This window comes from Octopus sinensis, linkage group LG3 (genome assembly GCF_006345805.1).
Source record: "Octopus sinensis linkage group LG3, ASM634580v1, whole genome shotgun sequence".
Taxonomy (NCBI): domain Eukaryota; kingdom Metazoa; phylum Mollusca; class Cephalopoda; order Octopoda; family Octopodidae; genus Octopus; species Octopus sinensis.
The window spans coordinates 147,987,661-148,011,660 of record NC_042999.1 but is presented as its reverse complement, the minus strand read 5'-3'; the positions used below and the strand labels follow the sequence as shown (position 1 = coordinate 148,011,660).

At 39.5% G+C, this 24,000-nt stretch overlaps 1 protein-coding gene across 1 annotated transcript; it reads left to right on the top strand.

Moving 5' to 3' along the window:
- Positions 1-964: 964 nt before the first annotated feature.
- Positions 965-23,240, top strand: LOC118762628 (chymotrypsin-like elastase family member 3B). Its single transcript, XM_036501468.1, has 3 exons — positions 965-1,119; positions 17,498-17,631; positions 22,810-23,240. Exons 1-3 carry the CDS (start codon positions 1,041-1,043, stop codon positions 22,963-22,965), a joined length of 369 nt encoding a protein of 122 aa, XP_036357361.1. The 5' UTR covers positions 965-1,040; the 3' UTR covers positions 22,966-23,240.
- Positions 23,241-24,000: the final 760 nt, after the last annotated feature.

Here is a 24,000-nt window from a genome sequence, read left to right as displayed (position 1 = left end):
ATATATGTCTATTATTATGCTGATTAAAGCATATCCGCCGTTTGGTCTACATAATATCATCTACAGTTACGATATAATTTTCACTAGATCTACGTCAGGAATTTCGGATTATTGGGATTGCTTATAATTGATGAAGGAAACGGAAAATGGATTTGGTACGCATCATTATTTAACGCGACAATCATTTCGACCCATCCTGCAGCTGTCCCTTAAGGGTAGTATATTGTGCATCTAGCTGTGTTGCATCAACCAATGCAGTGGGTATCGCTTCAGGTGTTTGATATAAAAAGATATTTTACTACATATACTTATTTCCTCCAGGAAAGTTGTACTCTCGTAGCATGCGTGTGGGACTTACTGAGAGTAGAATAATTCTGGGATTACAACCAGCAAATGGGTCTGGCTATATAACATAAATTGAAATAAAATAAGACATAAAACATATAAAATATTTTAATGTATGTTACATATCCAGCTCCAATTGCTGGCTATAAACCCAGAATTATTCTACTCTCTATCAGTGCACACGCATACTACGAGAGAGTATATCACGCCTGGAGGAACTCAACATCTGTAGTAGGATATCCTTTTATATCAAACGCCTGAAGTGACACTGAATGCACTGCTTGATACAACACAACTAGATGCACAGTAGCCTACACTTAACGGACAGCTCGAAACGATCGCTGCGTTGAATAAAGATTGAAGGGACAGTAAATATAGAACAAAGGTGAGTAAGTCCATGAGAATTGGGAGCAAACCTCAGGTGTTAGACGAAGTCATATGATGATATTCTATACAACAGAAACATTTATTCCATCTAGCATTGAAAACCGATTATAATGATTATGGTGATGATGATGATGATGATGACGACGACTAATAAAATCTTTCTTTCTCATAGTGGTCGGCAAACTGAGAATTTACATATAAAAACTGGATCGACTAGGCAAAATAGTGGAGATGAATACGATGTGGATAAAATCTTGAAATCAAAAGAATATGGTCTTGTAATTCTGCGAGTGAAGAACGAAATTAAAATGTCACGTTCTGTACAGCCAACTTGTTTGCCAGAACACCGCATGCCCCGTTATACGAAATGTTTTGCTGTTGGATTTGGTAAGACAAAATATATTTTCAACTAAAAATATTTTAAGAATTTTATTGTATAATTGGTTTGTCTGGTTTATATAATTATTTCAGTACGTCTGTAGATTTATATATAATTGATCATTTGTAACACCTCGTACTTATGCTACTACACACATAAACATATATATAAATGCATGCATATATACATCCAAATACACACATAACACCTCCACACTAAGACATGCATATATATATATATATATATATATATATATATGTATATGTATATGTATGTGTGTGTATGTGTGTGTGTGTTATCCTACTAACACTATCCAGAATACTACCCCGACTTCCACCACAGTTACAGATTGAGTTATTAACAACGATAGCAATAATAACGATAATACTAATAACAACACTAATAACTTAAACCTTTCTACCCCCATCTCTAAGCTCTCCTCTGACAGTATTACCTCTTCCATTCCGGAAAATAATCCCCAAAATACATCCTTTTATAACTGCCGTCCTAGCTCCATCTGTCCTCTACAAACCCATTGCAGAAGATCTAATGTAATTTAGAAATGCACTGTCCTCAATACATTACACAATTCTACTGCTATATGCCGCTCACCTCAATTCTTTTAGATGCGAGAAACAGAGTAAATCCAGAACGGTCGGAAGTCATATACATCATCTCAAAAATAGAAATATTCTCTACATTTTGTTATCGTCCATAATAGATTCAGGGCTTCCATAGCAAGGTCAGCTCCTAGCCTGTAAGTTATGTCTAAAAGAGGCATTCGACATATTAAAACACAACTCGACACTACTAAATAAATATGAGACCCTAAGTACATGCAACCACCGCTTTTTTCATACCTTCAAATTTTACCACAAACTAAATGCAACCTAAATAGCCATACACTTCCGGTTTTCGTAGGGTAGAGACGTGTTGCTTTGCTCTGTGATAAAAAAACCCCAAAAAGGTTTGCATAAATCGACGAAATAATCGGCGAAAACTGATAAAAAACGTAGAACTTGCTAACTTGCTATCTCATAGCGGTCTACTAGGATATATTAGTTAAAAACCGTAATATATTTCGCTTCAAGCCAAATGTAATACACTAAAGTTAATTACGCACGCCAGATTTCCCGTTGAAAAAAGCACGTGGTGACATCTCTTAAGTTTATTCCCAATCGACTGTAACAAGCAAAAAGAACCGTTTTTCTTTTCGTTTTTGAAAGAAAACCTCTTCGTATAGGGAGACGATTTTGGGACTTCTACCTCTTATAAGATAAGAACCCTTTTTCATTTGTTTAATTTCCCGTAAATCAATGTAAGGCCCTATTCTCTGTTTACATTCTGTTAATAATCTTTCAATTTCTGTTTCAGCTCTGTTTCTGTCAATTTCTGTCAATTTCTCAATACATCTCTCTAAAATCATTCAATTTTAGATAGGCATATATTTATTTGTTGCTATATATATATATATATATATATATATATATTTACTCAGCCCCTCAATCTCCTTAAATATATAGACGCGAACATTAGAAGTATAGCCGCAATTAGTTTAGTTTAGAAGAAAACGTTTGTAGCTACGGACAGGTATATATTTATAATTTACATTCTGTTAATAATTTTTCAATTTCTGTTTCAGCTTCGTTTTTTGTCATTTTGTCATTTTCTCACTACATCTCTTTATAACTATTCAACTTTAGATAGGTGTATATGTATTTGTTGCATTATATATATATATATATATATTTCTTTATTTTTACTTAGCCTCTCAATCTTCCTAAATAAATAAATATAGAAGTATAGTCGTAATTAGTTCAGAAGAAAACTCGCGTTGAACCTTCATAGCTGCAGATAGATATATATTTATTTGTTGTACAACCTCCTCTCTTTCATTTCTTTCTCTCTCTGTCTCTTCACTTCTCTCCTTCACTTCTCTCGTAGTTGCGAATAGATAGATATTTATAATTAACTTAGAAGAAAACTTTGTAGCGGCAGATAGATATATATTTATTTGTTGCATAACCTCCTCTCTTTCTTTTCTTTCTCTCTCTGTCTCTTCACTTCTCCACTTCTCTCTGTCACACCATCTTTCCTCTCTCAGCCTCTCAATCTTTCTAAATATATAGACGCGAACTTTCTCCTCTCACTCTCTCTTACTCTCTTCTTACCTTCTCTTAGCTCTCAATCTCTCTAAATACATAGACACTTTCTTTCTCTATTTCTTCTGTACCCTCTATCACACTATTAAATTTTAGATATAATTAGATAGATAAATAAATAAAATATCCAAAAATGTCTAGAACCTGGAGGAGCATGGAATTGGCGTTGTTCCTGAGAGCGTGGCAATTCGCCGACAATGATCCGAGCAACATAATTACAGCTGCTCTGAAGAACAGTGGATACACAAGGACGTTAGCACAGATAGAGCGAAAGAAGCAGGAGTTTATACGCTCCTGTGCACTCCTAAGATCCCACATCGGCACGCTTGATGCCATCTTTGACAACGAACAAAGTAAAGATGGCAAGGATGGAGGCACGGGTGCTGATGAAAGATGTCACCCTCACTTGGTAGACACCCAGGACAACAAAGAAGATTCAAGTGAGGAACCTTCCCGGGAAGTAAACCCAAGTGCAAGTGCTCCTACCAGCACCAAAAGCCAAAACCATGGTGATGAAAGAGCAAAAAAAGAAGTAAAAGGAGGAAAACTAAAAGAAAAACAAGAGATGAAACAGCCAAAGAAGGAAAAAATAAAAGTCAAACAAAACCAAAAGATGAAACAGCCAAGAATAGAAGCAAACCTGACTATCCATATACCAAAAAGGATAGAAAGAGACAGCGCACACAAATGTGTAAATTCTACCTGAAAGATGTCTGCTGGCATGGAGAGGAAGGTGCAGGCTGCCGTTTTGCACACCAAAGACCCTGCCACATAAACATGAAACAGGGCAGAAACCAACTATCAAAAGGAAAAGGAATGGACCACGCACCACCTGCCCCAAAACGGAGGTACGCAGATGTGGTGCGTGCTACAAACCGCCAACATGTTATTAAAAGGGCAGCTGTGAAAGTGACACCGACACTACTCTCGGATCACAATGTGGCAGAGCTGACCATGTACGGGCCAAAGGAAAGCATGGACATGCAGCCTACAAGAAACTCTTGGAATCTTTTCTGCTTGAACTTCCATAAGGCAAACTGGAAACAAATTGAGAAAGAGATCCTCAAACAAAACTGGCCTGAATGTCTCTCCTCGCCAGACATCGACGTGAAACGTCAACAATTCATGTCTGTAATGCAAGCCATATGCTACAAGTGTGTCCCAGAGAGAAAGGCTACTGTACACAGGAACAAAATCCCCAGAGAGAGGAAAATTCTAATGAGACGGCGTACAAAAGTTTCATATCGCCTAAACAAACAAATTGAAAGCAGTGAAAAGTCCCGCCTGAAAATAAAACTGTTGGAAATTGAAAAATGTCTGCAACTCTCCCATGGAAAAGAAAGAGCAGACAAAGAAGCCTGGGCTATAGGCAACATAAAATCTAACCCAAGAGCTTTATACAGGTATGCCAAAGAAACGGCTACGGTGCACTGTAGGATAGGGCCACTCCTTGAAAAGGGTGGCACACTCACAGGAAATCCAATGAGGATAAGTGAAATACTAAATGAGCAATTCAAGAGTATTTTCACTCCACCCCTTGGGCATTTTCAAGTCAGCAACCCACTGACTTCTTTACCACTGCAGTTATAAAATCAGAGGCAGCGATGATTGATTACATCAATATAAAGGAAGACGATGTACTAAAGGCTATAGATGAAATGAAAACAAACTCAGCTACTGGCCCAGATGGATTCCCAGCAATTCTTCTAAAAGTATGTAAGAGAGTCCTAGCAAGACTACTGCAGTTCCTCTTTCAGAGCTTCCTTGCAACTGGCAAACTTCCAAGAAAACTGAAGGAAGGTAAAATATGCCCTATTCATAAAGGAGGTAGCAGAGCGGAGGCCAAGAACTACAGACCTATCTCTCTGACCTCACACATCAGCAAGGTCATGGAGCGAATAGTCAGAAGAAAACTAATCACCTTCCTTGAAGAAAATGACTTGCTGCCTGACACCCAACATGGTTTCCGACCAGGAAGAAGCTGCTTAATTCAGCTCCTACAACACTATGACTGGGTGCTGAAACGACTGCTCAACCACTCAAATGTGGAAGTCATATATCTCGGCTTTGCAAAGGCCTTTGATAAAGTCGATCATGGAATGATATGTCACAAACTGCGTGATCTTGGCATAGTTGGAAAATTGGGAGAATGGCTTCATGACTTTTTGAAGGATAGAAGCCAGGTGGTAGTAGCCAACACGCCATCAACACGCAAATAGTGAGCGGTGTTCCGCAAGGCACTGTTTTGGGACCACTACTGTTCATAATGGCCCTCTAAGACATGCCCTCAGCCACGATCACAAGTTATGCAGATGATACAAATGTTTCACAGGCATTACAGAACCCTGAAGACACTAAGCACCTGCAATGTGAGCTGGACAAAATATACAAGTGGGCTGAAAAGAATAGCATGCAGTTCAATGCTGAAAAGTTTCAAGCTTTATGCTATCAGCATGCAAACCTAAATGCAATACCCAATAAATACACTGGACCTGGAGGGATTGCAATCCCAGAGGCACAATCAGTGCGAGACCTGGGTATTTACATGAGTGATGATGCAACCTTTCATGTGCATGTTGCTAAATTGGCAATGAAATGTAGGCAGCTGACCGGATGGATTCTTAGAACATTTAGAACAAGAGACCAGGAAACCATGATGGTCCTCTGGAGGACACTTGTCCTAAGCCACTTTGACTATTGCTCTCAGCTATGGTCACCATCCAGTGTCAAGTTAATCACAGAACTTGAAGCGATCCAACAAAGCTACACGAAGAAGATAGCCTCTGTGCAGCATATAAGCTACTGTGAAAGACTTAAGAGATTAAGACTCTATTCCTTAGAGCGTAGGCGAGAAAGATATGCCATAATATACATCTGGAAGATCCTAGAAGGACGTGTCCCAAACCTTGGCATCGAGAGTTACACAAATGCTAGAACTGGGCGCCACTGCATAGTGCCAAGGACTCCAAATTTGCCATCAAGATGTAGGACAAGATACTGTGATAGCCTGGGCTTCCGAGGCCCACAGCTCTTCAATATCCTTCCGAAGAACCTGAGAGACCTGCATAGGGTTGATGCAGATGTCTTTAAAATAAAATTGGATCTCTTCCTGTCTGGTGTCCCAGATGAACCAACTTCACGGCAGGAGGTGCAGATGAGGGCAGCTGCATCGAACTCTCTCATGCACCAAATGGCAATTGCTAAAAAGCATTCGTGAAGTAAAATCATGTATCAACATCAAATGGCGGTGCCCCAGCACGGCCACATCTCGTGAGCTGAAACTAGATAAAATAAAATAGAATAAAAAATAAAAAAAATAAATTCAGCATATATCCACAACAGCCCCTAGGTAATCCCCAATAACCCTACTTAACTTTCCTTTATTTCCATTTTAATTTTTAATATCCAATTAGAAATGACTAAACATAAACTATTTTTGGAATTACATACTACGTACAGGAAACATTTTTTACAACTTCTATACTTCTTTGCTCCAATAATGGAACTGCAACTACAATGTTTTATATTCTACTAGCATTAAAGACCGGTCGTTGCCGGGTCATAGTGCTAGTGCATGTATATATGTGTATATATATGTGTACATATTACATGTACATCTATATATATACATCTACACATAAAATACAAAATACAAACTTATATCTTGATATCGCTAGTGATAACAATACTCAAAATATATAACAGACTGGAATTGTAGGCCTGTCTCTTGCAATTTCGATCAATTGGATCTTGTTCTCCCTCTTGTATAGAAGTGTGGCTACAATCCAGCCTACCTCTACTTCGGGGTGGGGGTGGGGGGGCATTAAAAATTTTTTTCCGGGACGTCCTACGTCCCAGATATAAAGGTAAAAATAAAATATTTCCACTTTACAAGTTCGAGTCGAGTACTCCCTTGCACGCTCCGTTGACTCGAACCTTGCTTCTATTGTGGCGAATTTACCGCCTCTGATTAGATACCTTTCATAGCCGCACCAAGACACTTTTCGAAGGTGCTTTCCTCCATGTTGTTTTATTATTACCCACAAGGGGCTACATAGATGGGACAATACAATCTGATGATGGGGTCAGACACACGAATGGGTTTTTACAATAAATCGAATTTAAAAATTTTCATGAATTACAATAAATGGACAGAAATCGAATGATGGGACAGACCGGAAGACATTACGGGTGGAGTGGGTGCGGGTTTAGCTCGGACCCCACGAGCCCCACCTCCCCACTGATACTTTTGGTTGCGCTTGGTATTACATTTATGTTGTATTTTTCACTCGCAACTTTCGTGCTACATCCTTCCATCGTTCTTCATACACTCTCCTAGTCAGGCATATTCTCTCCAGCCCTATCTTCCTTTTCAGGTGAAAGATGAAATAATTCATCAAACCAGGGCCGGAGATGAATGAACTTGCCTGTGTACACCTTTCATTCTCGTCTTCCATATCACCTCTTTCGCAATTGCTACTACAACGAGAAAACGAAACTTACCTTCATTCACGAGGAAATCCGGTGGGTCAATTTTTGTAATCGACTCAGTCGACAGCTGTACTCTTCGTGTACCTGACAACAGCTGTTCGGCATAAACCCACACCTCAGACACGTCCGGACAATGAACAATAGCGTGCGGGACGGTTTCCCTATCCCGCCCGCATCTTGGACATATCGGACTGTCTTGGCCACCGTGCCTTGCGAGTTTATCCCGAACAGGTAGAGCTCCTCTGTAGCATTGCCATGCCAGAGACTTCTGGAAGTTGTCCAGTGTCCTCGGCTTGAACGTACGTCGGAACAAACTGGCCAGCTGATTATCGTCGAGACCCAGCGTTTCCCCCAAGGTATCTTCTCATTCCGCCTCTACCAACCCTCTATAGAAGAATGTGGTGGAACCCCCACCGCAGGCGTTGCCCGAGCGACGGAATAGCAGGAGAGCCTTGCGACACTCCGTGTACCAAGTACCAAGTTTCGATCTACGATTCAGCCAGGTTTCCCATCCACCGAAACTAGTGAACTTGGGAAACATCAGTTTTGCTAGCGAAGACCACACCCGTTCACCATCCAAGTAGAGCCACAGATGTCTTAACCTCAGCGCATGTCTGCGCATCATCAGCCAAGGCATCCCTAGCCCACCCTTTAACGGTTGTTGACAGCAAGTAGAGCGTTTCACAAGTGGTTTCCCGCCCTTCCACAAGAAGTAGAAGTGCTGTCTTTCCAACTTGATCAACCACGAATCAGGGCAAGGAACGACGGAAAGGCGGTAGGTGATAACCGATGCGATAAACACATTGGCCACCTCCGCCCTCCCTTTCAGGGATAGCCACCGCCAAGACCAGGTCTTGGCTACTGCAGCCACCTTGCTCGTTACCTCGCCCCAATTCTTCTCTATTTGGAGCTCTGGACCGAACCAGACCCCTAGCAGTTTAATCGGACCCTCCGTCCAACGTCCCACGACGCTGTCAGGAGGCATCGACTTGCCTCTCCAGGTGCCGAGTTGCAAGCCGACTGACTTTTCGCGATTAACTTTTGCTCCTGTCACCGTCTCGTAAACCTCTATGGCCTTGCCTACTTTACATAGGTGGTCCATTTCGGTTACGATGATGGTGATGTCATCCGCGTACGCTGACACTGATTTTCCATTACCTGGCTGTCTCGGGATGCCGCTCAGTTTTCGCAGTAATGGCTCAAGAGCCATCACGTACAAAAGCGGGGAGAGCGGACACCCTTGACGAACCGAGCGTTTGATTTTGAACGGCTTCGACAAGAAGCCGTTCACCCGAACTACCGAGTCGATGTTATCATAAATTTGGATAATCCACCTGAGGAAGCCAGGGCTCAGCCCGAACTGTGCCAGGGCAGATACCAGGTAACGATGGTCGACCCTATCAAAAGCTTTAGATTGGTCTAAATGGACCAGTGCCCCACCCTTGCCAGAATCACTATTAAACCCCTCTATAGTGTACCGCATTAGATGGAGATTATCCTGAATGGATCTGCCCGGAACGGCACATGTCTGTGCCTCTCCGATCAGACCATCCGCGACACGCGCCAATCTTTTCGATAACACTTTGGCCAAAATCTTCAACTCTGTGTTTAGCAGAGTGATGGGCCTGAAATTATCAATGCACTCCCCCTTGCTCGGGTCCTTTCTGACGAGAGTCACTACTCCCCGGCGCACAGATCTGGGTATAAGCCCGTTCTGCTGCCAGTTCACATAGACCTCCGCCAGTAGGTGCCCGAACAAGTCTGGCATACTCTTATATAACTCATAGGGTAGACCATCCAAACCCGGCGCCTTGCCCGCGCCGCAGTCCGCCATTGCCTCAACCACCTCCTCAGGCGTGATTGGCCCTTCACAGCCCTCCGCATCTCGCCCCGATAAGCGCGGCAGCCCGTCGAGTAGGTCCGTAAAGGCCCTCCTCCTATCCAGTCCGCCGCACTCACCGAAAAGCTGAGCGAAGTGCTCCTGAAAGGCCTCACACATCTCCTCGGGTTCGTTTATCAACTCACCTTGTTGGTTCGTCAAAGATCGAATCGTGGCATCGTTACCATGCTGAGCTTCCACCACTCGGGCCCATCTCACGGCGTTGATTCCTTCACATCCCATATGGCGGATTCTAGCCCTGACAATGCAGCCCATGTGTTTGGCCTCGAGGTGCTGGTTTAACACCAGTCTCTTGGACGCCACCTGAGCCGCAGAGCCAGTTTTCATGGCTTCCTCTAATTCCTTAACTAGAGTAGTTTCCCTTCTAGCCTCTCTAGCCACTACTCCTATGCTATATCTAATAGACTCAAACTTGATGGCTCGTTTGAGGGCGTACCACCATTTGTTATTAATGATGGTACCAGATAGTGCCCTCTGAATTATATTCCTAATCCGGTCTTTGTACTCCTTAATCGCCAAAAGGGACGTATTAAGTTTCCAGTAACCGGATCCTCTATTTTTAACCTTATCTATGTCAAGCTTACAAGTGACCATTTTATGATCACTGTAGCTGATCGGGTAAAACTGTGGACACTTAGCTATTTTACTGTCTACTTTTCTAATTAGTATTCTATCTAAATATGACCTGGAAGATCCGTCGCTGTTTGACCATGTCCACAATGGAGCGTTCGGAAATTCCAGCCTATAAGGATCTGCTAGCTCAAAGCGGCTTAGCAGTTCCATGAAGCCACTGTTGCCTTTTCTATCTGGACGCGAGCCAACACAATCTACATCCGCTTTGCAAATTGTGTTAAAGTCTCCTAGCACCACTAATGAATGCGAAGTACCAAGAAAGTTTTCTAGTTCACGAAAATAATCACTTTGCCCTTATGGTTGGGTGCGTAAATTGCAACCAGTCTGATAACTTTACCATTACTGAACGTCAAATCCATGACGACCAGCCTACCTTCTGGATCTGCAAAAATTAACTTTTTCTCAGAAACCGGTTTCTTTTTAATAGGACCAACACCCCACTCCCGCCTGTAGGACTGCCAGGAGAGAAAAAACTCTCGTAGCCGTCAAACAGCGGGAGTAGACCTCTTGGCCCCTCTAACCGGGTTTCTGTAGCAACAATAACATCTAAATTACGCGACCTGATATCATGCAGGAAGCGACCTTGCTTCCAGCCTGCTCCCAGGCCGCGCACATTCAAACAACCAACATAAATGTAATCCATTACTTACCTTTATATCAGTGGTTCGGTTTTCTCTTGTTCTTCTAACTCTTTTTCTGGGCCTCGTGGGGGAGTCTGACGTAGGCCCTCGAATATATGTGGAGATGTCACATCCAATCTAAGTGGGCCTACGTCATGGAAGAATTCTGACTTTATCCGCCCGTAATCCTTCCGGCCTATTCTGTAAATTACAAAGTCGTTTTTTTTCACTACTTTCTCCACTTTGGCCATGGCTGCCAACACGTTTCCGAGTCTGCTATTTGCTGCTTTACGGCCATATACGAGTTCATTGACTCTTTTTTCTTTTTTAAAATTACTCTGGGAGGGGTGGTTTCCGTTTTTTTTTTTTTTTTCCGGTAATTTTTGCCCACCCCTCCTCATTTATCTTTTCCTCGCTCTTTTTTTCCTCCGCCGCTGGTTCTGCTGTCACCGTCACCTCCACACCTTCAGTCTTCCTTCTGGGCCTTCCGACGCTGCTTCTGGTGACACATTATCTTCTTTTTCTTTTGGCTTAGGTGCTTCCTGCGGTTTGGGTTGGGGTTGGCATTCCGCCCTTACATGACCCTTCTTGCCGCAGCCGAAGCACCTCGGCTTCCTGCCCTCCACGAAAACTGTTATTTTCTCGTCTTCACTAATCTTTACCGTTTCTGGAATTTCTTCCAGTGTTTGCACCTCCGCCTGAATGGCTATCACTATTTTCTGCCCTTTCCAGAACTCCTCTTCCTCCACTGTGGCCTGGAGGATGTTTATTTTTTCCTCCAGACCTACCTTCACTGCTGCCACCAGACATTCAGCATCTGCCTCTGGCGGTATGTTGTTCATTGAAATTTTCGACGTCCTTTTTCCTTTATACAATGGTAGTAAGACAATGTTTTCCGCTTTGATTGGCTCCATCGATAGTTTCTTCGCTATCTCCTCCGTAGTAAAACGCACCTCCACTGTGCCGTATCTTTTTCCTCTGTTTATTACGTTATTTATCCAAAGGTTTTAGACAAGACTCTATTTTTTTTTCTTCGATTTTTTGGATCATTTTTTTCGTTGTGTCGTTAAGTTTTATATATTATTCTTTTTTTTTCTATATCGTCATGTATTTGTATGTTTGTGGCCACAGTCACTTCTGTGCCTTCTTTTTTTACACAGTCTGCAAATTTTTTAAAATTTTCTATATTTATTTTTTTGATCTTTTTCCCAGCCACTTCAGCGAATTTTTTTGCTGGAGTTGATGCTGGCACTGGTTTTTCCATTTTCTTGGGCGACGCCGCCTCTTTTTTCTTCGGCGACAACGCCTCTTTTTTTCTTGGCGACAACGCCTCTTTTTTACTTGGCGACAACGCCGGGTATTCATCCTCGCTCGTCACGGGCGAATAAGAGATGGGGGACTCCATCTTGAACAAATGGCTTTAACAAGCCTTTGGTAAATCCAAATTAATTGTAGTTTTCCCCCACTGAGGGGGGAACACCAACGCGAAGTCTTCGCGCGAAGGCTGACTTCGTCAGTTAGACAACAATAGACAAAACAGGTAGACCAACAGTATATAATAACAGAGATAATAGTACGAGAGCAAAAATATATCAACTTACTAATAAACGCAAAAATAGCTTGGAGCCATGTTGTTTTATTATTACCCACAAGGGGCGAACATAGATGGGACAATACAATCTGATGATGGGGTCAGACAAACGAATGGGTTTTTACAATAAATCGAATTTAAAAATTTTCATGAATTACAATAAATGGACAGAAATCGAATGATGGGACAGACCGGAAGACATTACGGGTGGAGTGGGTGCGGGTTTAGCTCGGACCCCACGAGCCCCACCTCCCCACTGATACTTTTGGTTGCGCTTGGTATTACATTTATGTTGTATCTTTCACTCGCAACTTTCGTGCTTATCCTTCCATCGTTCTTCATACACTCTCCTAGTCAGGCATATTCTCTCCAGCCCTATATTCCTTTTCAGGTGAAAGATGAAATAATTCATCAAACCAGGGCCGGAGATGAACTTGCCTGACTGTACACCTTTCATTCTCGTCTTCCATATCACCTCTTTCGCAATTGCTACTACAACGAGAAAACGAAACTTACCTTCATTCACGAGGAAATCCGGTGGGTCAATTTTTGTAATCGACTCAGTCGACAGCTGTACTCTTCGTGTACCTGACAACAGCTGTTCGGCATAAACCCACACCTCAGACACGTCCGGACAATGAACAATAGCGTGCGGGACGGTTTCCCTATCCCGCCCGCATCTTGGACATATCGGACTGTCTTGGCCACCGTGCCTTGCGAGTTTATCCCGAACAGGTAGAGCTCCTCTGTAGCATTGCCATGCCAGAGACTTCTGGAAGTTGTCCAGTGTCCTCGGCTCGAACGTACGTCGGAACAGACTGGCCAGCTGATTATCGTCGAGACCTAGGGTTTCCCCCAAGGTATCTTCACATTCCGCCTCTACCAACCCTCTATAGAAGAATGTGGTGGAACCCCCACCGCAGGCGTTGCCCAAGTGACGGAATAGCAGGAGAGCCTTGCGACACTCCGTGTACCAAGTACCAAGTTTCGATCTACGATTCAGCCAGGTTTCCCATCCACCGAAACTAGTGAACTTGGGAAACATCAGTTTTGCTAGCGAGGACCACACCCGTTCACCCTCCAGGTAGAGCCACAGATGTCTTAACCTCAGCGCATGTCTGCGCATCATCAGCCAAGGCATCCCTAGCCCACCCTTTAACGGTTGTTGACAGCAAGTAGAGCGTTTCACAAGTGGTTTCCCGCCCTTCCACAAGAAGTAGAAGAGCTGTCTTTCCAACTTGATCAACCACGAATCAGGACCCTAAGTAAGGCATGTGTAAAATTTGAATGAAATTGGTTGTGTAGTTCTCAAATTTTAGGGAAACAGACAGACATACACACATTTTAAGTTTTATATATATAAAGATTTCTGCTTTCAGTCTCTTATTTCCCTCTATATTCCCTATTCCCTCCTTTTCCACAATAATTTCTTATTTCGAACTCAGATATTTAACTCTATTTAACCATTTCACATCCTCTCTGATTAAGGGATACCCGTAATATCCCAGAAACAGCTGTAAGAGTATATCTATATCTCTTAACTTATAAATGTCCTGAAAACTCTTCACAGCCTTAGTTATCTCTTTTTGTCTAATATATATATATATAATATATATATATATATAATATATATATATATATATATCAATAATAAAGTGATTGTTTCTTATTCGGAACAAAATGTTTAATAGGACTGCTATAGAAGTACTCAATTAAATGAGACAAATATATTAAACTATGGTTGCAGAACAAACAAATATAAGGTCATCTACGTAACATATCATATCTCGAACATTTAATCACATAATGCTTTTTCTTTCATATAGAATATACATGCATAAAATCACGGAAGATGAAGTACTACTCATCAATACAAGCATATAAGAAAAATATAAGAAATGCGTGAATACTGTCCATCGCGGTTAAAAGTTAATGATTAATACTTTAGCGACTAAAACAGATATATATATATTAACATTACAACATCTAGAATAACAAATACATAAAAATATAAAGAAATTTATAAATATATAGATATATATAAAAAGAAAAAATACATATATATAGGAAGCATATAAATAAATAATATATCTCTCTATATATAAAAGGCAGTTTGTCTGTCTGTGTGTCTGTCAGGTTGTACCCTCACTCTGACCACGGCTTTCAACCGATTCTGATGAAACTTGACACACACATAGCCCAATGTCAAAATTCAAAACTAACACAGCGAAAATTTTGAAAAGTTCTCCCAGTTCTGAAAAAAATCGATAAATTCGACATGAGGTCGAGAATCTAAGCTTATCATATGCAACACATTTTCCATCGTAGTTTTCGCAACTTGCAATCGATTTTCACCAAACTGATGGTGAAGCTTAATGTTACCCTAAAGAACTTAATTCTGACGTTAGTTTTCCATGCAATACCTTATCATCAGAAAAAATCGATAAAATCATGCCATTTTGGGAAATCGCGTTCAAATTCAAGATGACATATTTTCGACAATATCTTTAACAAATTGGCAGGAATTTTTTTTGAAATTCACAGCGAGCATCATGTCCGCTCCAAGGAGCTATATGGCTCTTTTGATTCCAATAGGATACGTTATTACTGGAAAAAATCGGTTAATTACATCATATGTGGCACATATAGCAAACCGATTTTTCTGCGATATTTTCTGAAAGTTCACATAGATTTTCCCTGCACCGATGTTGGACATCAAGTTTGCATTAAATGTCAAACTAACGACCTTTTGTCAATGCAGTTAACAAGTATTGGGAGAAATCGACAAAACCATATCACTTTGAGACCGACCATGCGAACCCTACAAAACTGACTTTTGTTAAATAGTTGGCGGATTTCGGGCGATTTAGTCGATTTTTGCCGCTTTTATCATAAAGGTTACAAGAAATGGCATATGTTTTCCTTTTGCTTCAGATCCGAGCAATGTTGGGCTGTAGATGCTTTTGCGGTTGTGTGCGCGCGTGTCCTTGACACGATGATTGCAGCTCATCCCATTGGCTCCCCAAACGGTGAACAATGCTCTCAATTAAACACCCTTTGGTCAATCACATGCACTGACACACTCAGTTGTGCGCGTATAGTTTGTGACTCCCACTTCTTTCTCTCGGTTCACACATGCTCGCTTCACACGTTGGCCTACTTCTGCTAATCGCTGCTGCAGCCACAAGTTATTCGAATACTTTTTTTGTTTAAACTTTCTTTATAACTACCACCCCAAACGTTTTACCTTAAATTTTTGACGTACCCTAAGGGTCCTCGGACGCTACTTGCAAACTCTTGGTTTATTATAAGCCGCTTTTGTCGTGTGCACCAAAAAACCTTTTCCATTCGTTTGTTCAGTTTGGTCACTTTTCGCTTTTTCTTTGTTGTCACTGACATTGCTGCCTGCTTTTTTCCTGTTTTTGTACATTTTTATAGATTTTGGGATACTTACCCCACGTGTTCCTTTTTATTACACCTTTGTCAAACACATTGCTATCCACCAAAATGCCACCCAAGAAGAGAAGGACCCTCCTCAGCCCTCGGACGGCCAAGGTATCGGCTGCTAGGGCTAGAAGGGCACGCGAGACCCACGAGGAAACCGCCTTGCGCCTCTCGCAAAAAGCTTCCCGTTCTGCCGCTGCTCGGGCATCTGAAACCACTAGCGACCGTTCTACCCGACTTGCAAGTGCCGTAGCGTATAGATCTTCGCTCCGCTCGAGGTTGACGAAAGAGCAACAGTCCAGCCAAAACATGCGGGCTTCTTCCTGTGCTTCAATCCGCAGAGCTCGCGAGAACCCAAACAAAGGGCCATTCACGATCTGTCGAAACCCCACATCAGAGGAGAACTAGCCAAGCTGCTAACGCCGCAAACACAGCCATGGCCCGATCTGCCGAAACACCTCAACAGAAGAGAGCTCACCAAGCTGCTGACGCCGCAAACACAGTCACGGCTCGATCTGCCGAAACACCACAACAGAGGAGAGCTCGCCAAGCTGTTTCATGTTTTCGTCCAAAGGGACAGCTAGGAACGTCATATACACAGAAGTATTGAAGTGAAGAGAAGACGTTGCAACCTACACATGCGCTTTCATTCCCTAGAGGGAAAGGACTAGATCGGGATTAGTCGTTGCCTACTAGAGGCTCCCGAGCCCCCTTTCGCTAGACTTAAGTTAGGATTAGGTAGGGCTTAGCTGTGGTCTGAACCCAACTTGGGTTCGGGTGGGGTGTCAAAAGGGCCGGCATGTGCAACCTTATCACCTCTGCTTGTCAAACTCCCAACCCATGCGCTCCCGTCGCGACACTGATCCCGCAGAACTGGGTTGGGTGTGCTAAACAAAACCAGAAAATGCACTTTGACTGTCATAGATTTTCTTCATGCATGCAAGGGAACGGTGCCTTGAATACCTTAATGCCTTTTAGGCTTCATTTTACAAAATAACGGTTCAATGAGCACAAAAAAGGGTAAAAAGGTAAGGGGCTTTGCTTATCGACAAAGTTTCTTACATACCCGGGCAACGCCGGGCTATGCTGCTAGTATTATATAATGTAAAGGCGCTGAGCTGACAGAGTCGTTAGCTCGCCGGGCAGAATGCTTAGCCTCATTTCGTCTGTCCTTTGTTCTGAATTCAAATTCCATCGCGAAATACCTTTCTTTTCAACCCTTCGGAATCCCTACGTCCCTCCTCCGATATTGCCGGACTTGAGTCAAAATTTTGAAATCAATATGATAAACTATGTACATAAGTTATAACGACTTAGTACCTAAACATTCTATTTCCATTGTTAATTTACTTTTACATGCAGCTGATGTGCTTAACACAAGATTTGGTATCTTTGCACAAATATAAGCTAAGAATGAGAACAAACTGATAATTATATTCCAAGGTTTTGTTCGAAATAATTAGATTCATCAAATTTAAAATGTTATTATACATGCCTGTTGTATTAACTGTTTCGTCTTCTAATTTTCTTTAATTTTGAAATTAGGGCGTGTATCAACACGCTTAGAAGAATTAAAGGTTGAAAAAACAGAACCTACATTCTGCAAGAAGCATAATCCAAGTAGTGGAAACAATACATTCTGTTTCAACGACAAACACGACGAGCCACCACACTGTACTGTAAGTTATTTTCTGTTCATTTACTCAGTTTGTATTAAAAAATTCAATTATTTCTAAAACAAATTGTTCTGTTGTTAAAATGCACAAGTGTTATAGTTTAGCAGATAAATACAAAATAAAGCGACTTGCTCGGATGCATTCACGCAGCGAACATATCGTCATTTTGTACGCTTTAATATATACGGGTCTATAATATTCTAAATCTCTCTTATTTGCATTTGGTAAACGAAATTAGGTTACTATTTCTTGTAAAATAAGCAACGGTTTACAGATCCTTTCATAAGCTTCAAGGGAAGAGAAATAGCATGTATGAAGCATATTTTAAATGTAAGTATATTGCAGGAAAATGGAAAATGAGTGCAACTTATCTAAGGTGAATGAAGCGGAATAAGTTGAATATGATATTGTCAATATATCATATTTTACTTGCAACGTTTAACTGATAAAAAGCACCTGCGATATCATGTGGTTACATGAGGAAAGAAGAAAACTCCGATCCTTCTTATCCTCATCATCATTTAACGTTCGTTTTCCATGCTGGCACGCGTTGGACAGTTTGACACAGGTCTAGAAATCCAGCGACTGCACCAGGCTCCAATCTGATCTGGCGATTTTTCTACAGATTTATGCCCTTCCTATCGCCAAACATTCAGAGAGTATAGTGGGTGCCACCGGCACGTAAAAGGGAGCCAGTCATGCGGCCTTGGCATGATCACGTTTATATAGTACATTTTACGTGCCACCGGTACGGGAGCCATTCAAGGGGTACTTGCATCGGTCACATTCGGGTGGAGCATTTTACGTGCCACCGGCACGGAAGCCAATCAGTGGGGCACTGACCACAGCTACAATTTTGGTTTTACTTGACTCAATAGGTCTTCTCAAGCATATCGTATCGCCTGACTCATTAAGGATACTTTTAAATGGGCCGGACATGCAACACTGGCATCGGCCATGGCTGCGATCTCTCTTTAATTGCCGGGTCTTTTCAATCACAGCATATCTCGGTCTTTCGTCATTGCTTCTGCGAGCCCCAAAGTTCAAAGGTCATGCTTCACCACCTCGTCCCATGCCTTCCTGGGTCTTCCTCTTCCACAGGCTCCTTCTAGAGTTAGGGTTTGACACTTCTTCACACAGCTGTCCTCATCCATACATAACACATGACCATGCCAGCACACGTTTCTCTTGCACACCACATTTGATGAAAATGTCCAACTTTTCTCTCAGGGCGCTCAAACTCTATCGTGTATGCACACTGATATTACACATCCAGCGGTTCCTACTAGCTTCATTTCTTTCAAGCCTACGCATGTCCTCAGCAGTCATGGCTTATGCTTCACTGCCGTGTAGCATGAGAGTTCACACACATGCATCATCCTGAGCGAGAGGCTCTTAGTTGTCAGTAGAGGTAGGAGCTTCCTGAATTTTACCCAGACTATTCTTATTCTAGCCGCTACCCTCTCAGAACAACTACCTCTACCACAGACTTGGTCGGCTAAGTAGCGAAAGCTATCAACTACTTCTAGTTTTTTCCTATAGTATGTGGTGGAATCTGTTTTCTATACATCTTCAGAGTTTATTGCTCCTATGCATCTGCCACACACAAAAACTATCTTCCTGGTTAACCTACATTTGATATTGCTGCACCTTTTATGTGTCCATAGCTTATACCGGGTAAATATTATAGAATTTCTACCCACGCCTTTTCTACAGATCGAGCAGGGCCGTCTACCTGAAAAGGTGTGTGATTTGTTAGCGTTCCTACTTACTAAGACTTTAGTTTTTTCTGGGTTAACATTAAGGTCCTTAGCTTCTAGACCTTGCTTCCACACCCTAAACTTCATCTATATTTCTGGTAGTGACTCGGCTATTAGAGCAAGGTGATCAGCATAGAGGAGCACCCAGGGGGAGCATGTCTTTAATTCCTCTGTTATTGCCTAGAGGACTACGTTGAATATGAGGAGGCTGAGAACTGATCCTTGGTGAACCCCTAGTTCTACCCGGTATTTTTCACTATATTCGTTGTCAACCCTCACTTTACTAACAGCATCCCTGTACAGCTCTTACCAACCACTCGTCTATGACCAGTATCCGCATTGACCACCCAGATAAGGGATGAGGAGACCTTGTCAAAGGCTTTCTCCAAGTCAACAAAAGATAAGTACAGAGGTCTCCCTTGCTAGAATTAGCAATCACCCTCGATTAATAACTTACTACTTAAGAATTACGGAATGGATACTTTTAGATATAATATCTGAAAAATTGGAATTCATTTTATCTCAAGTGTGATTGATTTAGGCTGATCTGGAAGAAAGCAATATGAACCGATATTGACTTGATATGAAAGGCATTACCATGTAATTTCTAGAAAAGTCTACATTGGTTTGTTTTTTGTTTGTTCCTTCTCGAGCCATGCCCGGCTCATAAGGGCCGGTTTCCCGGTTTCCTTGACGTATAGGTTCCCCACCTGGATGGGACGCTGGTCCGTCGCAAGTGAGCTGCAAGATGCAGGAGGAAAGAGTGAAAGTTGTGGCGAAAGAGTCAGCAGAAGTTCGCCATTACCTTCTGCCACAGCCGCGAGGAGCTTAGGTGTTTCGCTCATAAACACACTCATCGCCCAGTCTGAGATTCGAACCCGCGATCCCCCGACCGCGTGTCTGCTACTCTAACCACTAGGCCATGTGCCTCCACACACTGGTTTGTATATGTAATGATGGGAATTGATGATGCAGACAGAGTGAAAATTTGTGAGGAATCTGTAATGAAAGATATTATTGAAAGGAAAATAACTGGAAAATTCAGAAGAAGCAGCCAACAGAAATCCAAAGGGTGTTATGTCTCATACATGCATGGTTCAAAGATATGTAAAGATATCAAGGGAAAAATGTGTATAATCCACTCTTATATGGAAAAATAGTTATAAAACATTTACTTTGAAAACGAAGGACATCAATATTTCATTAATAATATTGGTACCAAAATCGCCAGCAATGTTCTCTAAACTGCTGTTAAAATCAAATTAGAGTGGCATTTCAAATTGGTGAGTTGGTTGGTTGCAATTTCCTGAAATGTAAAATCGGTTACAGTACGAAGTTACCATGTCCCCTATGATTTTATGATTGTGGTTTAAATAGATATATTCTGTCGCATTCAGTTAATATATTAAACATTTAGTATTTTAAAACAACTTGGAAAATGTTTTGCTGCTTTCAAATTTAAAGTAACATTGATAGATATTAGAAGTATAAAAGCACAAAAGAGAATTTAATAGTTCATAACATCACTGTTTGATTGAAGCAACTTATAGCAACTCAGCATCTGTTTATTTTTCTACATCTGCTATGACATTGTGAACACAAGACTGAATATAAACACCATCGTAGTTATGAATTTGTATCTAAAAGCATAGCATGTTGAGACAAACATTATATATATATATATAATATATATATATATATATATATATAGATATATATGTAGATGTATATATGTATATATATATATAGATATATGTATATATTATATATATATATGTAATATATATATATATATAGATATATATATATATATATATATATATGGTAAATATATAATATATATATATATAGATATATATGTATATATGTATATATATATGTATATATGTATATATATATATATATATATGTTATATATATATATATATAATATATGTATTATATATATATTATATATATTATGTATATATGTAATATAATATATATATATATGTTATATATATATATATATATGTATATATGTATATATATATATATATATATGTATATATATATATATATATATATATATATATATATATAAATTAATTAGACACAACCACTATTATGCAAATCAAACAAAGAAAGACTTAATCCAATACATAAAAATTTTATATAAATTAAATATAATTAAGATATCTTAATTATATTTAATTTATATAAAATTTTTATGTATTGGAATTAAGTCTTTCTTTGTTTGATTTGCATAATAGTAGTTTTGTCTCTAATAATATTATATTATATTTTATTATAAAATTGGATTCAATCCTAAATCTGATTTTTCCCTGTAAATTTGGATTTATTCCCTAATATTTATTATATATATATATATATATATATATATATATATTATTATATATATATATATATATATATATATATATATATATATTAGTAATAGGAAGAAACTGAGTTTTTATTACTGAAAACGAACATCAAATAAGACTTATTTCAAGGGACTGCAGAAAGCTGTATCACATCATCTATAAATGAGTACAGGAGATAGAATGTCAATGAAATTCTAGTCAAAGATTCTAATTTCTTTCCCCATTAAACTTTCTACTTCTAACTGTATACATTTATAAGTTGACAATGTGTGAAGAGAGTTTAATAAATGCTTTTTAAGAAAGTCTTTTTATACTATATTTTCGAAAATATCCGATATACCTGATTCAGCACTAACAAACCGACAATCTTTTCAAAAGTCAAGGAAAGGACTATTTCTGCTAAGTCAAGAAAAGGACTATTTCTGCTAAGGGGCGCAGCAAAGTGTTTTCAGTTAATTACACTAGGCATCATAATATGTTGAAAATGGGAGTCAAGAGAAATGATATTAGCAATCACTTATGCTTAAATGACATTTTATTGGAACATATATATATATATATATATAATATATATATACTAATTTTGAAGCAGGTCATTACATATCTATAGTCCATTAGGTTTTAGTTTCTTTTTACATTTGCAAATCTATCCCTATCTCTGTTATTGTACATTAGTGTGAAAACACATCTTGGATAACCATATCATCGTCAAATTTACAATTCATAATAGATTTTGAACATTAATAAGAATGAAATTAATAAAGATATGAGGGAACATTAGCTATATATACTACAGATTCAATTATGAATCCTTTTACAGTTTCTATCATTATTGAAGTAAAATTTGAAGGTACACTGCCATTGACATTTACAGTTTTGTCATTTAAGGGAAAAAGATTTCGCTTTTATATTTACGGATAATTGTGTTTGAATATTGATTTTGTGACAATTATCTGATATCCTTTTATTAGACTTCTAATAATGTGATACATACATAATAAAATTCCAAAATATTTCAGTAATATCTGAGTATTCTTACATTTTATTTTTCATAGTTTCTTGGAGGAAGTTATGTAACATGCCCCAATGAACATGGCAAGTGGACGGTGTATGGTATTGGTCATCACACTTCATGTTATGCTACTGATTTACATCCTTCAGTAGCTTTTGAAGTATATGATATGAAAGATTGGATTGAAGAGGAAATATAACATGTTAAATACAAGATGTTTGCTACAATGTTAATTACTAATGATTAATTTGATTTAAATTGATTTCATTAACTGCTTAATTCCACAATTAAATTTTGCAAATTCTAACCATGTGACTAACTCTCGAGTCTCATTTGTTGCTTCCTTATTTTTATTATCCTTATTTGTTCTCTAAAGATTTATATGCCACGTTTAAACATATTAAATTTATACTTTTAAAATACTTACATTAATCATATATGTTCTAAATATCTAAATAAAAAGATTAATTTTCCCAGAAATATTCCCTCTCAAATGATTCATATCAACTGAAAAAGTTATGATTATTAATTAATTTTACTGACAAAATCCCACTTCTCAGTTTAATGTGTATTTAATGACAGATTATAAACCTTCCTAGACTCTTTGGTGACCTGTAAGTTGTGAGATTATATGATTGTAGCTATATCAGGCTAAAAGGCAATTAAATTTTGAAGTTGTAATCGTTCTTTTACTATGTTATTTCTTTTCAACTTGAAACCTCAAGTTGTAATCGTTCTTTTACTATGTTATTTCTTTTCAACTTGAGGTTTCATTTTTACATATAATTCATTTATTTGCAAATTGCCTGATACTCTACATTATCAAACTTTTTATACAGTAAAGTCTCTATGTATTATTGCCAATGAATAATTTTTTATAATTTTTAAATCAGTTTTATAATACGTTTATAATTATCAATGATCTTCAATAAAGCTTTTATCAGTGTGAAATTATTTTGTATTTCCTTATCTTGACACATAAAAAAAGTACAATCCACACAAGGTATTATAGTTCTCATGTTTACGGAATGAACATGAGTTATATCGTAACCCAGTAGGAGCACCAGAGTATTGTTTATCATCATGTAGTGTATTTAGGGTTCTCAAAAATGTCCAGTGCAAACTACAGAGAAAAAGAGAGACGGGTAATGAGAAGAGAAGGTGAGAGAGAGAGAGAGAGAGAGAGAGAGAGAGAGAGAGAGGAGAGAGAGAGTGAGTGAGGAGAAATTAGCGT

Coding starts and splice junctions, on each gene's coding strand:
- LOC118762628 (XM_036501468.1), top strand. CDS start 1,041: ATGTCACGTTCTGTACAGCCAACTTGTTTGCCAGAACACCGCATGCCC. Junction 1,120..17,497: donor ATGTTTTGCTGTTGGATTTG/GTAAGACAAAAT, acceptor TTTTGAAATTAG/GGCGTGTATCAACACGCTTA. Junction 17,632..22,809: donor ACGAGCCACCACACTGTACT/GTAAGTTATTTT, acceptor TATTTTTCATAG/TTTCTTGGAGGAAGTTATGT.